The sequence below is a fragment of the Acartia tonsa genome, chromosome 14 (genome assembly GCF_053477335.1).
Source record: "Acartia tonsa isolate MP-2025a chromosome 14, ASM5347733v1, whole genome shotgun sequence".
NCBI classification, from domain to species: domain Eukaryota; kingdom Metazoa; phylum Arthropoda; class Copepoda; order Calanoida; family Acartiidae; genus Acartia; species Acartia tonsa.
In genome coordinates, this window is record NC_137273.1 from 24572309 (window position 1) to 24594322 (window position 22014).

Sequence of the window (22014 nt, forward strand, 5' to 3'; positions counted from 1 at the left end):
TCAATAAGAGCCGTGTAGTAACTTTTGAAGGCGTTTACAAACCCCCAAGCTTGATTTTTCACCTGTACAAATACTAAGTTTTTTTCTTCTGAATATTTTACAGATATTTTAATACACACATACATACATCTAGTAATCATAGTCGAAAATGACTGAGTTATCTACCTTTACCTACCTAAATTGAGACAACCCTTTGAATTTGGTTGTACTTAATACCTTAAACTTAGTCTAACTATACTCATTAAAATTTTAAAAAGGGCTGACGTTTTTAAACAGTTTGGTTATGAATATTTGTATTGATTAGTACTATGCCACCGAAGAATGAGTGGACTCCAGCCAGTGCTTATCCAATCAAATGCCCCAACTGTCCTAAGGTAATATAATAACTCAATTTGAAAACTAAATGGTTAAAAATAATATAACTTATACCTATTACTTTATAAATTTGGAAAAACTGTTAACAATAAAAGAAAAAAATAACTACTCTATTAGGTACTCACTCAGTCAGTCTAAAATGATTTTCTCGTAAACTATTAATGACAGTCTGCTGATTTTTTTGGTAAAGATACCCATTTCCTTAATCTGCCATTGACCTATCAATAGATTACCCAAAACATATTTTATCTGTTTCAATATTACCTATTAACATGATAATGGGAAAGAGTATGAAATATCACCACAGTAGAAAATGTTTCGGCCCTGACTCGAACAAAAAAGCCTCAAGAATTTGTCACCTTTGTGGTGCTTCGTAAGTAACTTTGTTTTGGTAGTAGCGACTCGCTTAGAGGTAACGCAACGATTTACGATGATGAGAGTTCGAGTTCTATTCCCCATGACGCAACTCGAAATTGACATAGCAGAAATTCACCTTGGTTGTGTTCTATACCTGAACTGATTTAGTTCTCCATTTTAGAGTTTTAAATATTGCAAGGCTATTTTTCTGCCCCCCTCTTCCCTCATCCTTCTAAAACTGCGCCCCTAGATGACATCCCATTTTTAAAACCTGGCATGAGTATGGCAGGTATCCTGTTTTAGCTTTCTAACCCCATACTATTTAAATATTTGAATGAATCTTTATTCTAGTTTTAAGCACAGGAAAGCGTTAGATCACCACATATCCATCAACTGTGCAAACTCTTGTAATATATGTGGACAAGTTTTCAAATTGCTATCTGAACGGAGAGAACATCTTCTTATGACCCATGGAAAGGTAATGATAATTGAAGCGCAGCTACTCAGCAACTTTATACAACAAAAACATTGTTGTAAAAATCCATTTTTAGTTGCATGACTAAGAAAATGTTTGATTCTAAGGATGCATCTATTATCTATATTGGCAAGTTTTTATAAACGTAGCTACTCTATAACTAAGGCAAAATGTTGGTACGAACCTTATGAGCTTCGACTCTACGGATTGTTCTTCCTAAAGGGAGTTGTTGAGGCGCTTGTTTACAGTTCTGGAGGTAGAGGTTCGAGACTAGATTGAATTATAGTTAAGACACCTGACATCCCATGAAATGATTGTTCATTAATGATTCATTGATTATGTATGGTTGGTTAGAAATGTTGTTATGGCATCTAATGTTGAATTAATTAAAAATTCACTAGTCTTAAAAAAAAAATAAATAAAGAGGTTATATTTGGGAAAACACAAAAAAAATATTACTTCATATTTTTCTGCTGTATCTGAACCCTGTATAATCGAAACCCTAATAATGTGAATACTGCAATATTATTGTCGTATTGTTGTTGCTGTGGTACTCAGTGATGTTCTTGTTTTCTCTAGATAATGAAATTTAAAAGACGAAGTGAGGAAGAAATGAAGGAAAAGTTTGCGTGTGAAAAATGTGATAAAGTGTACAGATCCCAGGGTGGTCTTGATGTTCATGTTAGAAAGGTAAAACTAGTTTTTTTGGTTCCACGACAAACGTAGGAGTCCCAAACATAGGAGTGGAAAAACATCGGAGTGGACAAACGCAGGAGTCCCAAACGTCGGAGTGGGACAAACACAGGAGTGGGAATAACGTCGGAGTGGACAAACGTCGGAGTGGACAAACGCAGGATTTTGGAACAAACGTCGGAGTGGACAAACACAGGAGTCCCAAATTTTTTTTTCAATTTTGAATTTTTTTTTTCAATTTTTTTTTTAATTGATTTTTTTCTTCAATTTTTAATTTATTTTCAATTTTGAATTTTTTTTCAATTTTTCAATTTTGAATTTTTTTAATACAAACCACCCCCTCATCCCCCCCCCCCTTGGTCCCGTTATTTTTCTTAGTCAGGTAAGGTTAGGTTATAGGCCAGGGGGCCGAGCGCTGCGGCCCTAGTCATTATTTTGTAGACAGAGGGGTATAAAAAAATTTCAAAATTGTCATATTATTAAAATAGCTGACACTCCTAGGTTTTACTTAAGTAATGTCCACTCCGACGTTTGTCCACTCCTACGTTTGTTCACTCCGACGTTTGGGACTCCTCCGTTTGTCCACTCCAATGTTCGGGACTCATACGTTTGGGGTAGGACCATTTTTTTCTCTATAATATGGATTTATCCTTATATAAAAGTAACAGGATGTCTGTCTGTCTATAAAAAAAGATCTTGCTTACCGCTTTTTATGTAGCATCTACAGGTCTCGGGTATTTGGGCGAGGGTGCAATTCTCCACCCTCCGAAGTGGATTCGCCCCTAGAAAATATGACCCCACCCGAAGTAATGAGTTGGATGTAATGGTCTTTGTCAGGGATCTGAAGGGATAAGACAATTGAGAATATGTTAATGAAGGTATATCCACAATTATGACAAACAATATTTTCCTTTTTTGTTGGATGGATTATTGGATGGACGAAATTGCAAGTTTAGTTTGTAACCAACCAAAGAAAATTCAACAAAAGTTCTCAAAGCTTTTGAACTTGGTTATAAATCTTTGGGTACCAGATTGATTTACAATTTACCTCTGTCCCCTGCCTCCTGATCTTTGTTGAATTTCAGGTACACGATGGCATTAGCTGTGATCACCAATGCAACGAATGTGGAAAATTTCTACATTCTGGAGCAAGTTTAAAACGGCATGTCCTGTTACATAAGCCTCCAGGTAACAGGGGGGAAACAGTATCAGAGCTTCTGGAAACAATTTTTCCTTTTTTCTCTGTCCTTGGAGAAAAAACTAGTAAAATAACATTTTCAATTATTTCCCCTTCTTTGGGAAAAAGCTAGGGGGGGGGGGGGGTAATGAAATACTTTGCAGCCGGGGAAAAAAATAAAAATTCATTTTTAAAATGGCTTCTTTAAAAAAGGAATTCTTGTGGCCTAATTTAAATTACTATTGAAAACTTGAAACTCAATGATAATTTTTTTTGGTCTCAGAAACGCAATTTCAATGTTGTAGTGTACAATAAAGAGTACTTAATAGTAAATTCATTTTGTCACCACTAAAAGTGGAATATTGAAAATTTGGACAACTTTAAAAGGTTCTTTACTAAAATAAATCACCAAGGGCACTCTTATAGTGATTATGCAATATTTCTGTTGGAAGTAGTGAATCAATCAATGAGGGAAGTTGGTACTTGTAGAGGTGTCATGCTTCTAAAAATGTAACTTTTCATTAGACTCGATACTGTACAGCTTAACTTATTGAATTGCATTTTAGAGTTACCCTGTCCTACCTGTGGGAAATTGTTTCATAACAAGAGTTATTTGAGAATACACCTCCAGGACGAACATATTCCTCAACAGGAAAGGAAATTCAAGTAAGATTTAAAGCTCTTTTCAGGGAACATAAGGGATAAGACAATGTAGTTTGTACTATACCCCTTTTATTATCAACAAAATTACCCTTGTGTGTAACTTGAAATTATTTGGTCACAACAAGTTTGTAGAAATCAAATCTACTCTAATTGGCCTTTCATTGATCTTATTATTTCAAGTTTTGTTAGCTTACTATGGTAGCTTGGAACACTTACTATGATTTATAATTCATTCAAGGATAATAATATTATTTAGATGTGATATGTGTGAGAAAGCTTTCATAACCAACAAATATTTGTCGGAGCACAGAAATGTTCATCTAAACCTAAAGCCCTTCAAATGCAGGTTTGATTTTTAAAATATTTATGTTAGTGTTTCTTTTCAAAACTGATTCAAAATGGGGAGGGGGTCGAATTGAACCCCCACCACTTTAAGTACCCTTAGAAGCCTCTAAGGGCGTACCCACTAGTGCTTATATAAGGGGGGGGGGGGGGAAGTTTGTACAGTTATAGGAAATGAAATTCAGTACAAAAGTTTGGGAGAGCCGTGTGGGCTTGTATGTTTTTAATGTTATCAACCTAATTCTTTTTGTAGGCTCTCTTATATGACTGGATGTACACATAAAACTTTGAAAATTGAATTTCGGCACTTTCCTTCTTGGGGCTTGTGGAGCACAAAAACCCCCCAAACGCTAAAAATATTAGTTCTGAGCTTATTTTTAAAGATATCAACCTGATTTTTTTTAAATAATACTTTTTTAACATAACTGAATCAATGAACCATTACAGATTTCATTTGGGACTTTCCTCCTAGGGGCTTGTGGACCAAAAGACCCCCCAAAAACACTAAAAATATGCGTTACGAGCTTATTTTTAAAGATATCAACCTGATTTTTTTTTAAATAATACTTTTTTAACATAACTGAATCAACGAACCATTACAGATTTCATATTGGGACTTTCCTTCTAGGGGCTTGTGGAGCAAAAGACCCCCAAAAACACTAAAAATATGCGTTCTGAGCTTATTTTTAAAGATACCAACCTGATTTTTTTAAAATAATACCTTTTTAACATAACTGAATCAACGAACCATTACAGATTTCATTTTGGGACTTTCCTTCTAGGGGCTTGTGGAGCAAAAGACCCCCAAAAACATTAAAAATATGAGTTCTGATCTTATTTTTAAAGATATCAACCTGATTTTTTTTATTGAAACTTTTTTAACATAGCCGAACTAAGGAACCATTACAGATTTTATTTTAGAACTTTCCTTCTAAGGGCTTGTGGAGCATAAGTCTCCCAAAAACACTAAAAATATGAGTTCTGAGCTTATTTTGAAAGATATCAACCTGATTTTTTTAAGAAAACTTTTTTAACATAACCAAACTAGGGAACCATTACAGATTTTATTTTGGGACTTTCCTTCTAGGGGCTTGTGGAGCAAAAGAACCACAAAACACTAAAAATATTAGTTCTGAGCTTATTTTTAGAGACATCAACTTGATTTTTAAAAATAATACTTCTTTAACATAACCAAACTAAGAAACCATTACAGATTTTATTTTGGGACTTTCCTTCTAGGGGCTTGTGGAGCAAAAGAACCACAAAACACTAAAAATATTAGTTCTGAGCTTATTTTTAGAGACATCAACTTGATTTTTAAAAATAATACTTCTTTAACATAACCAAACTAAGAAACCATTACAGATTTCATTTTCGGACTTCTAGGGTCTTCTGTAGCAAAAGACTTCTAAAACACTAAAAATATTGGGACTTTCCTTCAAGGGGCTTGTGGAGCTTAAGAACCACAAAACACTAAAAATATTAGTTCTGATCTTATTTTTAAAGATATCAACCTGATTTTTTAAAGAACACTTTTTTAACATAACCGAACTTGGTAACTTTTACAGATTTCATTCAGGGACTATTCTTCTAGAAGCTAGTGGGGCAAAAAAACAAAAAGTATTATTTTTAAAAAATCAGGTTGATATAAAATAAGCTCAGAACTCATACTTTTAGTGTTTTTGGGGGTCTTTTGCTCCACAAATCACAAGAATTAAAGTCTCAAAATGAATTCTGTAATGGTTCGTTAATTCGGTTATGTTAAAAAAATATTATTTTCAAAAAATCAGGTTGATATCTTTAAAAATAAGCTCAGAACTCATATTTTTAGTATTTTTGGGGGTCTTTTGCTCCACTAGACCCTAAAAGGAAAGTCCAAAATGAAATCTGTGATGGTTCCTTAATTCAGGTATGTTAAGAAAGTTTTCTTTAAAAAAAATCAGGTTGACATCTTTAAAATAAGCTCAGAACTCATATTTTTAGTGTTTTTGGGGGTCTTTTGCTACACAAGCCCCTAGAAGGAAAGTCCCAAAATGAAATATGTAATGGTTCGTTGATTCGGTTATGTTAAAAAAGTATAATTAAAAAAATCAGGTTGACATCTTTTAAAATAAGCTTAAAACTCATATTTTTAGTCTTTTGCTCCACAAGCCCCCAGAAGGAAAGTCCCAAAATGAAATTTGTAATGGTTCGTTGATTCGGTTATGTTAAAAAAGTTTTATTGAAAAAAAATCAGGTTGATATCTTTAAAAATAAACTCGTAACGCATATTTTTAGTGTTTTTGGGGGTCTTTTGCTCCACAAGCCCATAGGAGGAAAGTCCCAAAATGAAATCTGTAATGGTTCGTTGATTCAGTTATGTTAAAAAGGTATTATTTTTAAAAAATCAGGTAGATATATCTAAAAATAAGCTCAGAACTCATATTTTTAGTGTTTGGGGGGTTTTTGTGCTCCACAAGCCCCAAGAAGGAAAGTCCCAAAATGAAATCTGTAATGGTTCATGGATTCAGTTATGTTAAAAAAGTATTATTTAAAAAAATCTGGTTGATATCTTTAAAAATAAGCTCAGAACTCATATTTTTAGTGTTTGGGGGGTTTTTGTGCTCCAAAAGCCCCAAGAAGGAAATTCCCAGATGAAATCTGTAATGGCTCGTGATTCAGTTATGTTAAAAAAGTATTATTTAAAAAAAATCAGGTTGATATCTTTAAAAATAAGCTCAGAACTCATATTTTTTGTGTTTGGGGGGTTTTTGTGCTCCACAAGCCCCAAGAAGGAAAGTGCCGAAATTCAATTTTCAAAGTTTTATGTGTACATCCAGTCATATAAGAGAGCCTACAAAAAGAATTAGGTTGATAACTATAAAAACAAGCCCACACGACCCTCCCAAACTTTTATACTGAATTTCATTTCCTATAACTGTACAAACTTCCCCCCCCCCCCCCCCCTAAGTTATCAGACATTTTTTGATGTTAAACTGTTTTCATGCATCACTTAAAAATGTGTTTATTGCTATTGACCCTTCTTATTTTTAGATGGTGTGATAAGTGTTATCAAAACAGCTCAAATCAAAATGCTCATGAACGTGCCAGCCATTGGTAAGTGTGTTATGTCAGATGCGTGACGTTTTAGTACAAGTGAGATTATGCAACTCCTTAATCCTCTAAAAAAAATATGAACCAAATACAATTTATTTTAAGACAAAAAAGTTGGTTGTATCTTCCACTAGCATTAGAAATAAATTATTTGTGGAAAAGATTGAACACTTCTAGTTTGAACAAAATAATCAAAAAGAACCACTAGTTTTTAAGAAATGGAAAGACATTATTAAGCTTTGTTCATAAATGTAATTTACAGTCCAATGTCCCAATACTCTCTGGTCACAAAACGACTTCTTATTAAATCTAAATATATTTTTATATTCAGAACTTTTTGACATAATTGTCTTTTCAGGGATGCTTATGTTCTTGTAACAAAAGTTGGGGCAGGCAAGAGAATACGAGTCAAACTAATCACACAAACAGCAGAAAAAGAATCGGAAGAAAATTAATATTCAAAACGCCAGATCTAGTCTAATAATACGTGGATATTGTGACAGGAAAATTTTTGCGTCAATTTTGGTTGCCTTTAAAATCTTCAGATATTGGTCAATACGTTTCACCATGATCACTGTCGGCCCTCGGGGGATGGGGAGATTCACTTTATTTCCTAGCTGGAAGAAACATTTTATCTGGGTATGCGAGAATCTCTTACAGTATCCACGTATTCTATATTTATTCGTCCAATGTTTTTGCGAAGTTTGTTCGTCTCTTTGACCCCCTGAGTAGATCACTTGTGTCGTGATTTAAAAATGAGCTTATGAAACTGTTATTAGAAGATGAATGTTGAAATCATCAATTTTTTTGTATTTTCCTATAAACGTTTTAATTACCTGTGTACCTAAATTTTATATTTATTCATCATAATTAATACTTATTTATAAAAAGTTTTTATTTTATTATTATATTTAGTGAATTCTTACTTCTCTTGCAGAATTAAAATGCTGTTGAAAGTAAAATTCTCACTAAATAAATAAACAAAAATAATTCGTTGTATACAAAATTGGATGTTTACATGAAGTATTGCGTATCTTGGCAATTTTTGCGCGGATTTTAGCATTGCAAAGCTTCAGTACTAATATCCATCCGATCCATGGGGTTTGTATGTCTGTGTATGTACAAAGAAGTGGATACAAAACCGCGACAAACAAAACCGCCCCATTACAAAACCGCGACATTAAAAAAAATCTATAATACTAAAAATCTATAATAAAAAAAAAATCTTAATGCTAGAAGGTCATGGCCGCAGAGCTCGGCCCCCTGGCCTGCCTAGCCGCGGACGCTCGGCCCCCTTGCCTATAACCTAATCTAACCTATATGTTTGAATGTTTAATGTACATTAACTTATTTATAGTATAGAATTTCGTGGATTTTACAAAAAGTGGTTGGTAGACTTTTTTTCAAATTTTTAATATTTTTTTTGCAATATTTAGGTTAGGTTAGGTTATGAGCAAGGGGGCCGAGCGCCCGCGGCTAGGCAGGTCAGGGGGCCGAGCGCTGCGGCCATGTAGTCCTACAAAAATTCTTACAGAGTTATATTTTTGTTATTGTCGCGGTTTTGTATCCACTCCTGTACAAAGGGATAGTACCTAATCTTTTTTTAAATTTGATTAATGCTTAAGTTTTTATGAAACTAATCCTGTTTGAATGAAATTTCAGAATCAAAATGACATATAAAAGAAATTTATTAGAATGTAACTTAAATGTATTATAGTGATGGGAATGAACAATACTAAACAAGAATAAATGACAAATATTACTGTTACTCAAATTTTATTAATGCTACCAAATCTGTGATATACCAAAGATATTAAAAATGATCAAATTGAATCTCCAAAGGTGAGATTGTTTTAGTAGCGCAGCTATGTTTTTATCATCCTATTATATAAAGTAGTAAGCGTTTTTTTTGTCTGTCTCAAAGGATCTCGCTAACCGCTAACTTTATAGTGAAGCTTCTTATAGGTCCTGGGAAGGTTTTAACCTTTTTTTAGAGAGGGTGTCTTCACCCCTCTCCCCCCCCCCAAAAAAAAATTGTCTGTCTCGAAGGATCTTGCTAACCGCTGAACCGATATTGTTCTCCTTTAGAGTGAAGCTTCTTATAGGTCCTGGGAAGGTTTTAACCTATTTTTAGAGAGGGTGTCTTCACCCCTCTCCCCCCCCCCTAAAAAAGAAAATATTTTTAAATTCTTTTAAAACTAAAATTTAAAATTTGACGGGGTTGACTTTTTCCTCCTCCTACAAGTGCCCCTAGAGGCTTCTAGGGGCGTAGCCGCTATAATACAATATAAAGTAGTAAGGTTTTTCTTTGTCTGAAGCTTAATATTTCTACACAACTACTAAACCCATCGAGTTCTCAATCAAAGGGAAGTTTCACACAGGTAACAGGGTGGTTTTACGATATTTTCTGCTCTATTCCTGGAGTCGCTAGGTGCGTTGCCGCTAGTATTATATATACTAAAGTAACGGAATGTCTATCTGCCGGCACAGAATGAAATCTTTTTACATTCAACTTTTCAACGAAGCTTTTTATTGGTACCGGGAAGTTTTTTTTTAATAAAAAAATTACCTCCTTCACATTAAAAAAAAATTTGGGTCTAGTCCTTTTCTTCATATTTTATTTTAAGGGGCGTTTCGTAGTATTATCACATTAGCTTTTCTCCTATTTTTAGCCCCTGCGGAAGTCTCTACCCCTGCTTGGCAATCACCTAACCTAAAATAACCTATCTAAAGCACCTGGGAAAATATGACTAAACGCTAATTAAGAGGCGATGTCACGAAAGGGATTTTACCCAAAAATTTAGTTGCAGGTGAAAGATCCTGCAAGTGTAGGGGAATAGCCGCTAGTATCTTTTTATTGGGATATTACAATTAAAGAATAAAAGTTACGATGAATTTTATATTTTTTTTTTTGGGTGGGGGATTATATAGTATATTTTCCCTTAAGTAGGTAGTTATAAAAGGTAAGGATACACCTATTATTGTGCCTAAAAAGAATATTTAATTTCAGAGTTTTGTTGACATTAGTTATCCTTCTCTCCCTGTTTATACTCATACATAAGGTAATTTTATTATAAACTTGTAAACTTTATTTGAAATACAGTTCTCTGTCTAAGAGATAATTATATGCCTTACATAAGAATATTTCATTACATTCTAAATCTTGCTGCCGTTTACCACTGTCCTTTTAATAACCTTTTTTTTCACAGGAAAAGCCAAGCAATACAAACTGGTTGGGGTTTAACCAACGCGAGATTAGTCTATCTTCCAGACTTAGAGAGTCTGAAGATCAGGTTAGATGTTAAATTAATCTGCCTCCCTCCTAATTCTTAGGTGAAAAATTATGGCCTCATTCCTATATAGAAGAAAATGTTTTAGATTAATTTAAGCTTCAATACCACCTACTTCCTTGTTTAGGTATGTTTGTTTTAAAAGAGATTATAGTATAGAATAATAGCCATAAACAACTTATAATTAAAGACGTTAAATTGAACGTACTGCTACTCTATCAGACTCCTGATATTAATAGTATGAGTAGTGAGTAACCGTTTACCTATTAAATTAGAAACATTTATATAAAGGTCGTGCAATCGAAAGGTTGTTTCTGTAATCCGAAATCCTAGCTAATAGGCTACAAGATCTAAACCTAGATATCTTCCCTTATCAAGGATATAAATCATCAATAGCAGTTGTTAGTTCAATATTGATCATAAATAAATAATCAAAAAAAAATTAAAATAACCTTTTTTAGTCTTAACATTTTGTTGATTGTATCCAGGTACGATGGTTGGGTCGCCAGTTAAGACTAGTACAACAACAAAGAAGACTGAATACCTCATATAAAACAACCGGTGGACTTTACAATTCTACGGAAACATTTAGGAAAAAGTCAATTTTAGAACAGCTTCTCAATATCCAGTTATGCTTTGATAATCTTGAGTTTTATTCCGTAAGAAAACATGACCCTTTTAAAATGTTAAATTCATATTCCAACAAATGTACACCTTTTGTATTTATTACTTCATACGAAGTCAAATATCTCTTTTTCAGTATTAAATAAGTATCTTTGTTGATAAATTACATTTTACATTAACCTTGAAAAACAAGAAAATTTGTCCAAATAATTTTTCACTTTACCCAATGCTTTAAATGACTACTAAAAACAGTTGTGAGACCATACATATTTGTATTGTTTGTTCTGGGCTGGATACAGCTAGGACTGTGGTCACCCTTCTTAAATCAATCCTCTTCTATAGGTAAGTATCTTTATATTACCTGCGCTTATCGTAGAATATATTTTGGCCTAACGCAAGAAGTTGAAAAGTTTAATATTGCTGACATTTCATGCATTTATCATTCTTGAAAAGTTGGATTACCTCTGACTATCAACAGGCACAACAAATTATCTTATATGTTAGAACTTTCAGACAAAGATTGTTTCATTAAATGCTAGTTGTTTGAGGGGTGTTGTTTTCAAGTATCTAGGTATGACATTTATTTATTTTCAGGAAAAATCCACTTGTCTTCCATTTTATATCTGATGAAAGCGCGCGAAATTCTTTGTCTCATTTGGCAACAACATGGCGTATCAGCCACGTGGAGTTTAAATTCTACGCAGCAGAACCGGTTTTGGCGGATGTAGCGTGGATACCCAACAAACATTATTCGGGAGTTTATGGATTATTAAAGCTGACACTGCCAAAAATTTTGCCAGGCATACATGGATAAATTTCAGCGCATAACTATTTTGCCCCTAAATATTATCAGTAAGCATGATAACTTATACAACAGGTTGCAATATACAAATGTAATTTTTTAGGTACGATGTATCTCTTCATTAAAATCATTGATTTGTAAGAAGTAGCTGGGAGATTAAGAATAATAGTATAGTTGAATGCCATTATTTTTAATAAACCATTTTAATTTTCCCCTTAAATTTAAAAAAGATGTTATTTTACTTTCATATTTTTTTTAAAATCAAGGACATGAAATTTCGCAGTAGCATCCCAATATTCCATGTATGACCTTGCCAGTATGGTTGGAGCGTGTGATAGTTCTGGACACAGATGTTGTGCTGGCAACAGATATTGCCAGGCTCTGGCAACTCTTCACCAAGTTTGGAGAGGATAAGAGCCTCTGCCTAGGACTAGTGGAGAATCAGAGTGATTGGTATATTCCAGGTTAATTTTAATTTTTTCTCCATAAAATTTCCTTCTTTGGACCTATTAAAAGCGTCACTGCAAAGGAGAACCATATTGGTTTTGCGGTTAGTGAGATTCTTATCAAAACACAGACGATAGACATCCTGTTATTTTTTTATAAGGATTAGAAGAATGGGTTTGTCAGGGTTGTAATCTATAAAAAAATATCTTTTCAGGCACAATATGGACCAATCACAGGCCTTGGCCGGCACTAGGTCGTGGTTACAACACTGGCGTTATACTGATGGAGCTATCGAGGTTGCGTGATATTAATTGGCACACCATGTGGCGCACTGTGGCTGAACATAATCTGATGACACTATTGTCAACTAGTTTGGCTGATCAGGTACGGTGGGCTACCTTTTTGTTTGCAAAACCTAGTTGCGATGATGTTTGTATAATGTATATTTCAATTTGTATTTGTTAAAAGCATTTTATTCTCTAGCAGGAATGGATTGTAGGAAGGGAATATCAGCCATAAAACTAACTAGAGGCGGCTGTTTCACTGTCTAGGGAAGATAATGCAGAAAAATAGCCCAAAACCATATCGAGGCATAGATTTGAAATTAGATAGGCTTAAAACTCACTACTTTATATAATTTTAGGATATTATCAACACTCTGATAAAAAGACACCCAAGCCTGGTTGTTAATCTACCTTGTTCCTGGAATATCCAACTTTCTGAACATTCTCTATATCAACAACTGTGCCAAGATAAAACTAAAGTAAGTTTCTTTTCACCCTTGTATAAAGTATAACCAACATTAAAGTAAATAAATCCAAAAAATAATTTTGGGGGGCAAATGGAGAGGTCGTCAGTTTTACTAAATGTTGCCACCCAACGACAGCTGGGTATATGTTTCGTGATTTAAAAAAAAAAAAATTTTGTTATTGGTAAAAGCTGACTTTCACCACTTTTGCCTATGGAAGAAAAATCGAAACCCCCTTGCTCCTTTTTAAATTGTGCCAAGATAAAACTAAAGTAAGTTTTTTTTCACCCCTGTATAAAGTATAACCAACATTAAAGTAAATAAATTCAAAATAATTTTGGGGGGCAAATGGAGAGTTCGTAAGTTTTACTAAATGTTGCCACCCAACGACAGCTGGGTATATGTTTCGTGATTTAAAAAAAAAAATAATTTACTTATTGGTAAAAGCTGACTTTCGCCACTTTTGCCTATGGAAGAAAAATCGAAACCCCCTTGCTCCTTTTTAAATTTTAGTTTAAAAAAGTAAAAAAAAAATGTAGAGGGGTAAAAAATTTTCTATAGTAGCCTCCCATAAAATAGTTATAAACATTCCAAGGACCTAAAAGAAGCTACATTTTGAATGAGTACCATATCTGTTCAGCAGTTATTAAGATCATTCGGTAAAGACACATAAACCGACATCCTGTTATTAATTTTTTTGTTGTAGGAAGTAAACATTATTCATTTTAACTCACCCGAGAAGAAAGTGCTAAGACTGAACAAATCATTTAAATACTTCCAGAATCTTCTAGAAACATTCCAGCAACTAGATGGATCGCTAGTTCAGGTAATATTTAATTACTCGTAGAATCTTATTTGAAAATTCTTGCAGTTAAATGGATCTCTATAAAATCAAAGCTAATAGTTCTAGAAAAATTCCAACAAGTAGATGCAATGTTTTTAATCTTCTAGATAAATTCTTAGCATTATTTTGTTCTTTAGTAGGTATAGGTTTTTTAACACTTTTGATATCTTTTAAGTAGAAATATTTTAACTAGATAGATGATTAAATTAGGTATTTAAAGCTTATCTTATTCTAGAAATCTTCCAATATTTAATTTAATTGTTATATTTTACAGTTGTTTCCATTAATATTTTAGAAACTAAATAAATATGTAGTACAGATAGATAGATACTCTTTAAGTGATCCAATAATAAGAAATGTAGGTAATTTCAAATCCTCTAGAATTTTATTTCATCAAAAAAGAATTTACTTCTAGAATATTTCAGAAAAATTACATCTAACGCCTCTTTCACTTTAAGGATGCAATAATAAGATAATAAAAAGTTTCTGAAATCATATACAATTTTAACTACAAGAATTTACTTTAACATCTTCTAGACATATTCCAGATGCCGATTCATATATCTTTTAAGCGTAAGTACAATAATAAGATAAGAAAAACTTATATTCATGGTATCTTCTAGGATTTGAAATATTTACTTCTAGAAACTTCCTGAAAAATTCCAGCTAACGCATCTGAATTTTTAGGATGCCATAATAAGAAATTGTGTTGATTCAACAAGACCTGCAGAATCGAGTACAAGTACTGAAATTCAAAATATCCCACCAGGGAATATTGACAATTATATTACAGGTTAGTTAAGAACATGAAAGAAGATATGGCCAAGCGAAATAAATCTAAAATAATATTTGGGGGGCAGATAAAGAGTCGTCAATTCTAAAAGTGTTGCCACACCCCCCACAAGATAATTGAAAATCACGTTTAGGTTTCGTGTTTTTTTTCGAATTAATTTTGTTGTTGGTAAAGAACTCTTTAAGTGATACAGGGATGGGTCAAAGAAAGATGAAATATTCGATGCTTGTTTTAGAAGTATGTAGGAATTGGTTTGTGATGTTTGAAAATGTACGAAAAATCAATTTTATCTCCTTGTTTTGATATCTCTTGTTTAAGCCTATTTATATGTAGTAGCAAAGCTGCTCTATAACTTTAATGTGTTGGCCTGTTAGTTGGTCAGTCATTTGAATATTGTTCATGATATTAGTATCATAAATTTTGTGTTTGTTACAGATAACCAGGGAGTAAGGGAGGGGACAATGGATCGAATATTCAATCTTTAGGATTCTCAGACTTTGGGGACTGGCTTAAAGGGAATGTGCAAGAATTTAGCAGTTTCTGACTGAGTTTGGGGACTTGCGCAAGAAATGCCGTTACTCGCTATGTTAGTTTTGAATATATATAGTTTTGCAGACAGAGAGTAGTTCAAATATAAATACACGTCCCCCCTCCTATACTATATTTCACTCCCTTTATCCCCACCTCCTTTTTAAAAGTAGACGAGAAAGGGAAATGGAGAAGGGAGGTGGGGGAAATAAACAGGATAAAAAGGGGCAGGAAGGCGTGCGGGTCATATACTTGCCCATCCAGCTACACGCCTGCCTGCCCCTTTTTTCCGTGTTCACATCACTTGCCCCCAAATCTCTTTTCTCTTTCCCTGTCATCTGAAGAGATCCAGGGAGATATTTCTAGTAATTAATTACAGAATGGTTATGTCAGTCTGTAATACTGGTAATCTTATTTTCAAATGATTGCTTTTTTTCTTGGAACTTTTTTCTTAGTTTATGGTTTTCTAGATTTAATCAACAATCACTTTACAATTTCCACTATATTTTCGGGATTATTCTGGTTTTCATGGCCTTTCTTCAAAAACTCTTAAATTGAATTAATTGCCCATTGTCCCCTCCCTTACTCCCTGCAGATAACAGTGAACTTTGTTAAAATATTTTGTCCCTTGCATTTTCAAGTTAAAATATGATAATTACTTTTAATTCTGTTATATTTCTTTATTGATAACAACTACATTACGCTACGTTTACATTATTTAGAAGAAAACGAGGATGAGTGTAGAGAAATGCGCGAAGCTGGAAGTAAAGTTTACAGGACTCATTTATTCTATCTGCCATTCTCAAATACTCACAATAGTTCCACAGGAAATTATTCTTACAAAATAATACTTTCAAAGGGGAAAAAGGGTTGTAGATTTAAAAAAAAAACATTTCTGTAAATGGTTAAGACAATGTACAAATGAATTTTCAAACAGCCCCAATGATGTTAAACAAAATTACTCTACGGCAGATTAAAGTTATTGGTTAAAAAATTGGACACTACTAGTTTGCATCGAACCAAACAAAAGTACCGAACTAACGTTTTGGAGCCAACGAATAAGACAATTTGGTTATAATACTTTGGGTTCCAAACTTTGCTTGTTTTTTTTAATTTGTAAGAATACTTAATAATTTTCAGAAGTAACTTTTGTTGCCACCTTATCAAATGATAGAATGCACGCTCTTGAAGGTAACAAGTTTTTTTTTATAACAACAATAATAGTTTTGGTTTTAGAAATAAGCTATCCATCTTATAGCTGCTATGCAAAAATCCAATCATAACTGACGGAGAAATTAATTTATAGATTTTAGTTTAAGTTTATCTAGGGATTATTTTATAAAAAGAAATGCAGCTAATAAAATGAGGGGGTTATTTTCTATTCCCTACCACTGCGGGGATCCTAGTCATGCAGTTATATCCACTTACACGATATATATAACCTAACCTAATTTGACCTGAAGAAAAGTCAAAACAAACCCTCTCCCCCCCCCCCTTGTTTTCAATTTAATTAAAAATAAGGGGGAAGGGAAGTTACCATTGTTCCCCAGTGTACTTTGTGTGAAAGCGTCAACTAAAAACTTAGAATTTGAATATTTTTTACCTAGGTTTACTTACTGCCTGGTCTGGCCCTATTTCTCTGGCTTTATATCTTACTGATGCTGAGGCAGCTAGGTATCTATTTTCTATCTTTATACCTACTCATTTGCTATATAGTTAGTTATCTAGTTATATACATAGTTTTCTAGTTTCATTCTATGTAGAAATTTGTACAATGTACATCCATTGGTTTCTTTTCAAATATTTTATGTCATTGTGATGTGCATATAAAATAAATTATTGTTTTTATCTTACTATTAATCTTGAATATAGATTTTATGAAACAAGCATAAAAAACGTGCTGAAAAGTTACTAAGCTTACCTTAAAATTTTCCACCTTACAGTTTAGCCGTTATAGAGATCCTGTTCAGCATGCATGCGTAAATCCAACTTTTCAAGTTTATAAGTGTTTTAGAAGTTTACTTTTTTTGAAGTGATTTTTTTTCTTCAGATTTACACAATTATATCAGTCATCGCCATTAATGAAAAATCGTAGAAATGTCGGCTATCACATAGTATATAAGGTAATAATTTTTACTCGAGATCTTACTTAACTAACATACATGCCTACGTTGCATACTTAGTTGTGCATACATACAAACATCAAACTACTTTATTGTATTTAGAATAAAAATATTTTAGAGAACTATGTTGGTAAGCTGAGTTGCAGCGATGCGGAGCCGCCTGTGAAAATAACGACTCCGGCTTCGACCTAAAATCAAGAAAACTCGACATATTTTTTCCTCCAAGTCTATTTTTTACTTTTGAAGGTTTTGAAAGTTCAAGTTTTGATAAAAATGGACTTGAAAATCTTAAAAGGGACATTTGCACACGACACAACAGTTACCAAATTATGATTATAAAAAATTTCTCTTTCAAAATTTTTTTACGAAAATAACGACTCCGGCAAAATATGGCGGCTCCAGCTCCGCAACGCTGCTAAGTTTTCAACAACAAAGAAAACAGCATTTTAGTGATTTATTTGTATAATATTAGTTTGAAAATTAGTTTTACCTTTTAGTTTTTTGAAAATCGTTGCCACAAAAATTAGGAAAAAATCTAGTTAGTAGTTAAAGGCAACCACAGTAGACACACATTTGTTTTTGTATTAAAAACAAAGCTGGTTTTACCCAGTAAACTTTATTTAACAAAAGAGTCGACTGTTTGATATTTCCTAATATCAGGAAGAGAGTGGACAATGGGCTGTTTTCTTTTTCGTTGGCTCAACAACCTTGATTTTGCTAACAATTTTGATTGGTTGGTTCATTTAGTCATTTGTCCAAACATTTCAACCACTAATTGTAATCTACTGAGGGGGTAATTTTGTTTATCATCGCTGGGGATGTACATCAATATATCCGCCATTGTCTTATCACTTTAGACACCAGTCCTAAAATACTTCTTTATTTTTCAGGAAAACTGGTTTTACCCAGTGAACTATCTGCGGAATGTTGCCAAGAAAGAAGCAACAACTGATTATATCTTCCTGTGTGATATAGACTTTCTACCTTCTGAGGTAATTTCATAAAGGGAGAGAGGGGACACTGAGAGAGTGCTATGGCATGCTTGTTTATTTGATTTATAACGAGACCAGTAGGTTGCGGGTAAATTCTGAAAATGTGTGAGTTTTAAATCCTAAAAACAGGAGTAGAACAATAATATTCACTAAATATGTGTATTTCTTATTGAAAAGAACTGTAGACAAATATGAAATTTTAAGTTTTAAAAAATTGTAAAAAAAACTGGGAAAATTCATCGAATGCTTCGCTAATGTCAAACTGGTAATAATAACAAAATAGATAATTATAAAAAAAATATTGGAAATAGTTTCAAAAATTACAAATAATGCCAATTATTTCAAAGATATTGTTTTTTAAACATTATTTGATTGTCCATGGTAATTCTATGTATTATATGTAAAAAAATTATTTTTGTCACTTTGACATTAGCAAAGCGTTTGGTGAAAATTTCAGGGTTTTTTTACAATTTTCAGGTATTGTTAACTTAATGGTTCTATTCAATATAAGGAATTCACATATTTAGATAATATTATTGTTCTACTACTGTTATTAAGCCTTAGAACTCACACCTTTATGGAATTTACCTGCTACCCTACTGGTCTCTTTTTCCACCCGCTCTTTATTAACAATTTGAATAAAGAAAGCATTTCATACCTAAGACATTAATATTTATCGTCCATTGTCATAACCTTCAATCTTTAGTAAAAATGTTACATATTAAATTTATGTATATTGTATATGTTTAGAGTTAAACCTTCTTTAAATCATAACTTTTTTGTAATATTGTATATATATATCCTATTATAAAAAGTAGTAAGCGTTTTTTGTCTGTCCTATAGGATCTCGCTAACCGCTGAACCGATATTGTTCTCCTTTACAGTGAAGCTTCTTATAGGTCCTGGGAAGGTTTTAAACTATTTTTGGGAATGGTGTCTTCACCCCCATCCCCCCCCAAAAAATATTTTTTTACTCAAACCAAATCAAATTTAAAATGGGATGAGGTCGACTTTTCCCCCTACTACCTTAACTGCCCCTAGAGGCTTCTAGGGGGCGTAGCCGCTAGTTGTTTATATAGCATAAAAATACTTTTGCATAAAGCAGGAAACTAAAATAATATACAATGATTTATATTTAAGGATATGGAGGTAAAGCTATCTGAATATGTTCACTTGCTTGAAGAAAACTCTGCAACTAAAAATGTTTTGGTTGTTCCGGCATTTGAAAGTGAAAGATATAGAATAGACTTGCTGCCAAATAATAAGGCTGATCTGCTCAAACAGCTAGATGTTGGAGAAATTATTAGGTTAGTGACGTTATTATCCTTTTATAGCAAGGAGTATGTTTTTTTGTCTTTAGTTAAGATGGTTTCAGGCTATTTTTAAAATCTTTCAATACAGGACCTCTAGATGCGATGGGCGAAGCCACTTTTTAGTTTATATACTAGTTGAAAAACACCCATTTCTACAAAATATGTTCAGGTGTTTTACAGTACCTGCCATAAACTGCTTTAAACTAATATTTGTCTTGTATTTTTTATTCATTATTCAAACAAAAATAGACAGTAAAGTCGTAATAGGTAAAATTTGTGTAATGTTCAGAAATGTTTAGGCTACACAAAATTCAGGTAATGGGTTTATTTCACAGTTTTATGGGTCTTATGCAACCTTAACTTGCATTAGGTAGAGAAGTTGCGTTACTAAAAAATACATGTATAGTAAAACCCCCAAATTTTTAGATTTAGAAGCCGACAGTGGGAAGAGGGGCACAGTGCAACAAATTATCTAAAATGGAAAAGCTCCACAAAACCTTATAAGGTAATTAAAATCATATTTCACTTATCTTGACAAATTGTCTTTAAAAAACAGCAATGCCATATCTATTTTAATTTAGGTATTAATTGTTATAATTAAGGGCTCGGCTGTTGCTCCAGCTTCACGGTTTTAGTTGCGGTTGCTGAGCCCTTGTTTTAATCCAAATTATCATTCTTTCTATTATTTAATCGTGAACCATGTCCTGTAATGTAAATAATAAAGATTTTTTGTTTGTAACGAAGGATCTCGCTAACTACTGAACAGATATGGGTCTCCTTTACAGTGAAGCTACTTTTAGGTCTAGGGACGGATTATAACTATTTTTGAGAGGGTACCTCCACCCTCCAAAGACAATATACCTACGTGGACTAACAAATCATCTTCTAATTTTGTATCCCGCTAGCTAACTTTGTATCTAGGTGACCTGGCAGGCAAACTATGAACCCTACATAGTAACCCATAAATCCATACCTGATTATGATCCGCGTTTTGTTGGCTTTGGATTCAACAAAGTGTCCCATATCTATCAAATTTACAGGAAAGCATTTTTATAAAAGAAACAATGCATAGTCGTAGACACACTGAAATGGTGACTTAGAAGGTTGGCTTCACTTTGAACAACAGATCTACAGTGTAGATGTATATACAGATAACTAACTCACATATTTTCCAATGACCTTTTTCGTCTGTTAGCAAATGTTTTCTACCATTGCACACTGGTCCGAAAACGGAGATTTGGGTCAACAATTCGTTTTCAGCCGTATTTTGGCCAATTTTGATGCCCAATACGGCAAAATGGGGGTTTTAGGGGCCAGGGAGTCCATTTATGAGAAAAAAAATATATGACCTCAAAGATCAAAGACCGTTAAAATGACCTTTAAAGTCTGATTTTTGCCGTTCTCGAGGTTTTATTGGACATTTAGGGCGGGAAGGAGTTGTCAAATCAAGAAGACTCTGAAATACTTTTTTGTAGACAATTGCATTGGCTAAATATCATGTGAAGTAAAAATTTTTGTAAGTACAACCAGTTTTTCACTAGCTGCAAATTTCAAATTTGCGCGTTTTTAAGTTTTAATATCTTGATTATTTTATCTAAATTTTCTTGATTTAATCCATTTAGAAAATATTATATTTTAAATCATTGTTATTTCATCTTACTAAAGGCTAATAAAATTAAAGCATATTTTATAAGGATGTGTTTGTTTGGGTGTTTGAATGTGTGTTTGAATGTGTGTGTGTGTCTCTCCTCACTCTACGCTACGACATAAACTAGGCATGGATGCATACAGACACAAACACACACACACACACACGAAGACTTATAAAGAGTAGGCTGAAAGAATAATATCAATTATATGAATATAAAACAATAAAATTGACATTTAGAAATTTATTTTAACTAATCTACATGAAATATAACAGATTTTTATACTATTTAGCTATTTCGTATGTTTTCATTTTGTTTCTCAGATATTACTCCGCAAAAATAGATCCTTCCCCCCTCTACGCGTTCGGAATAATTTTAAATTACAACATCGATGAAATTTAATCGATCTAATAGTTTTTAAGATATTGCACAAAACGAACAAAACCGGATGCCATATATATCGTGAAATATGAAGTTAATTACAATATCAACAAATTCTCTTTAATAAACATGCAAAAAGCTCAGAGAGTACTCAATAAGAAAATTTTGCCAAACCTACCCTCATCTTAAAAACTGAGAAAAAAAACCACATTTTTGCATTTTGTACCATTTTTTGTGTTATAAATAATTTTTGAACTTATATAGGACTTATTTTAGTTGGACAATTTCCAACATGCGGATATTTG

General features: G+C 33.0%; 2 protein-coding genes across 2 annotated transcripts; both read left to right on the forward strand.

Moving 5' to 3' along the window:
- Window positions 1-229: 229 nt before the first annotated feature.
- LOC145306202 (uncharacterized) lies at window positions 230-7633 on the forward strand. The gene is made up of 9 exons (XM_080148218.1): window positions 230-374; window positions 648-748; window positions 1084-1210; window positions 1787-1897; window positions 2986-3088; window positions 3644-3743; window positions 3997-4086; window positions 7116-7178; window positions 7534-7633. The coding sequence occupies exons 1-9, from the start codon at window positions 309-311 to the stop codon at window positions 7628-7630; spliced, it is 858 nt and encodes a 285-aa protein (XP_080004344.1). The 5' UTR covers window positions 230-308; the 3' UTR covers window positions 7631-7633.
- A 1201-nt stretch (window positions 7634-8834) lies between these two features.
- On the forward strand, window positions 8835-20750 carry LOC145306208 (xylosyl- and glucuronyltransferase LARGE1-like). Its single transcript, XM_080148222.1, has 19 exons — window positions 8835-9017; window positions 10186-10237; window positions 10385-10468; window positions 10954-11055; window positions 11340-11431; window positions 11684-11889; window positions 12209-12355; window positions 12553-12722; window positions 12982-13101; window positions 13793-13912; window positions 14618-14723; window positions 15974-16075; window positions 16389-16442; window positions 16859-16925; window positions 17302-17374; window positions 18265-18366; window positions 19507-19673; window positions 20106-20184; window positions 20601-20750. Exons 1-19 carry the CDS (start codon window positions 8995-8997, stop codon window positions 20733-20735), a joined length of 2001 nt encoding a protein of 666 aa, XP_080004348.1. The 5' UTR covers window positions 8835-8994; the 3' UTR covers window positions 20736-20750.
- The last annotated feature ends 1264 nt before the right edge of the window (window positions 20751-22014 follow it).

What these genes read in the sequence shown, in the direction of transcription:
- LOC145306202 (XM_080148218.1), top strand. Translation starts at nt 309, where the DNA reads ATGCCACCGAAGAATGAGTGGACTCCAGCCAGTGCTTATCCAATCAAA. An exon ending in AATGCCCCAACTGTCCTAAG is followed by an intron (nt 375 to 647) that starts GTAATATAATAA and finishes TTACCTATTAAC; the next exon opens with ATGATAATGGGAAAGAGTAT. An exon ending in TGTCACCTTTGTGGTGCTTC is followed by an intron (nt 749 to 1,083) that starts GTAAGTAACTTT and finishes TCTTTATTCTAG; the next exon opens with TTTTAAGCACAGGAAAGCGT.
- LOC145306208 (XM_080148222.1), top strand. Translation starts at nt 8,995, where the DNA reads ATGATCAAATTGAATCTCCAAAG. An exon ending in GAGTGATTGGTATATTCCAG is followed by an intron (nt 12,356 to 12,552) that starts GTTAATTTTAAT and finishes ATATCTTTTCAG; the next exon opens with GCACAATATGGACCAATCAC. An exon ending in ACTGATGCTGAGGCAGCTAG is followed by an intron (nt 16,926 to 17,301) that starts GTATCTATTTTC and finishes TTTTTTCTTCAG; the next exon opens with ATTTACACAATTATATCAGT.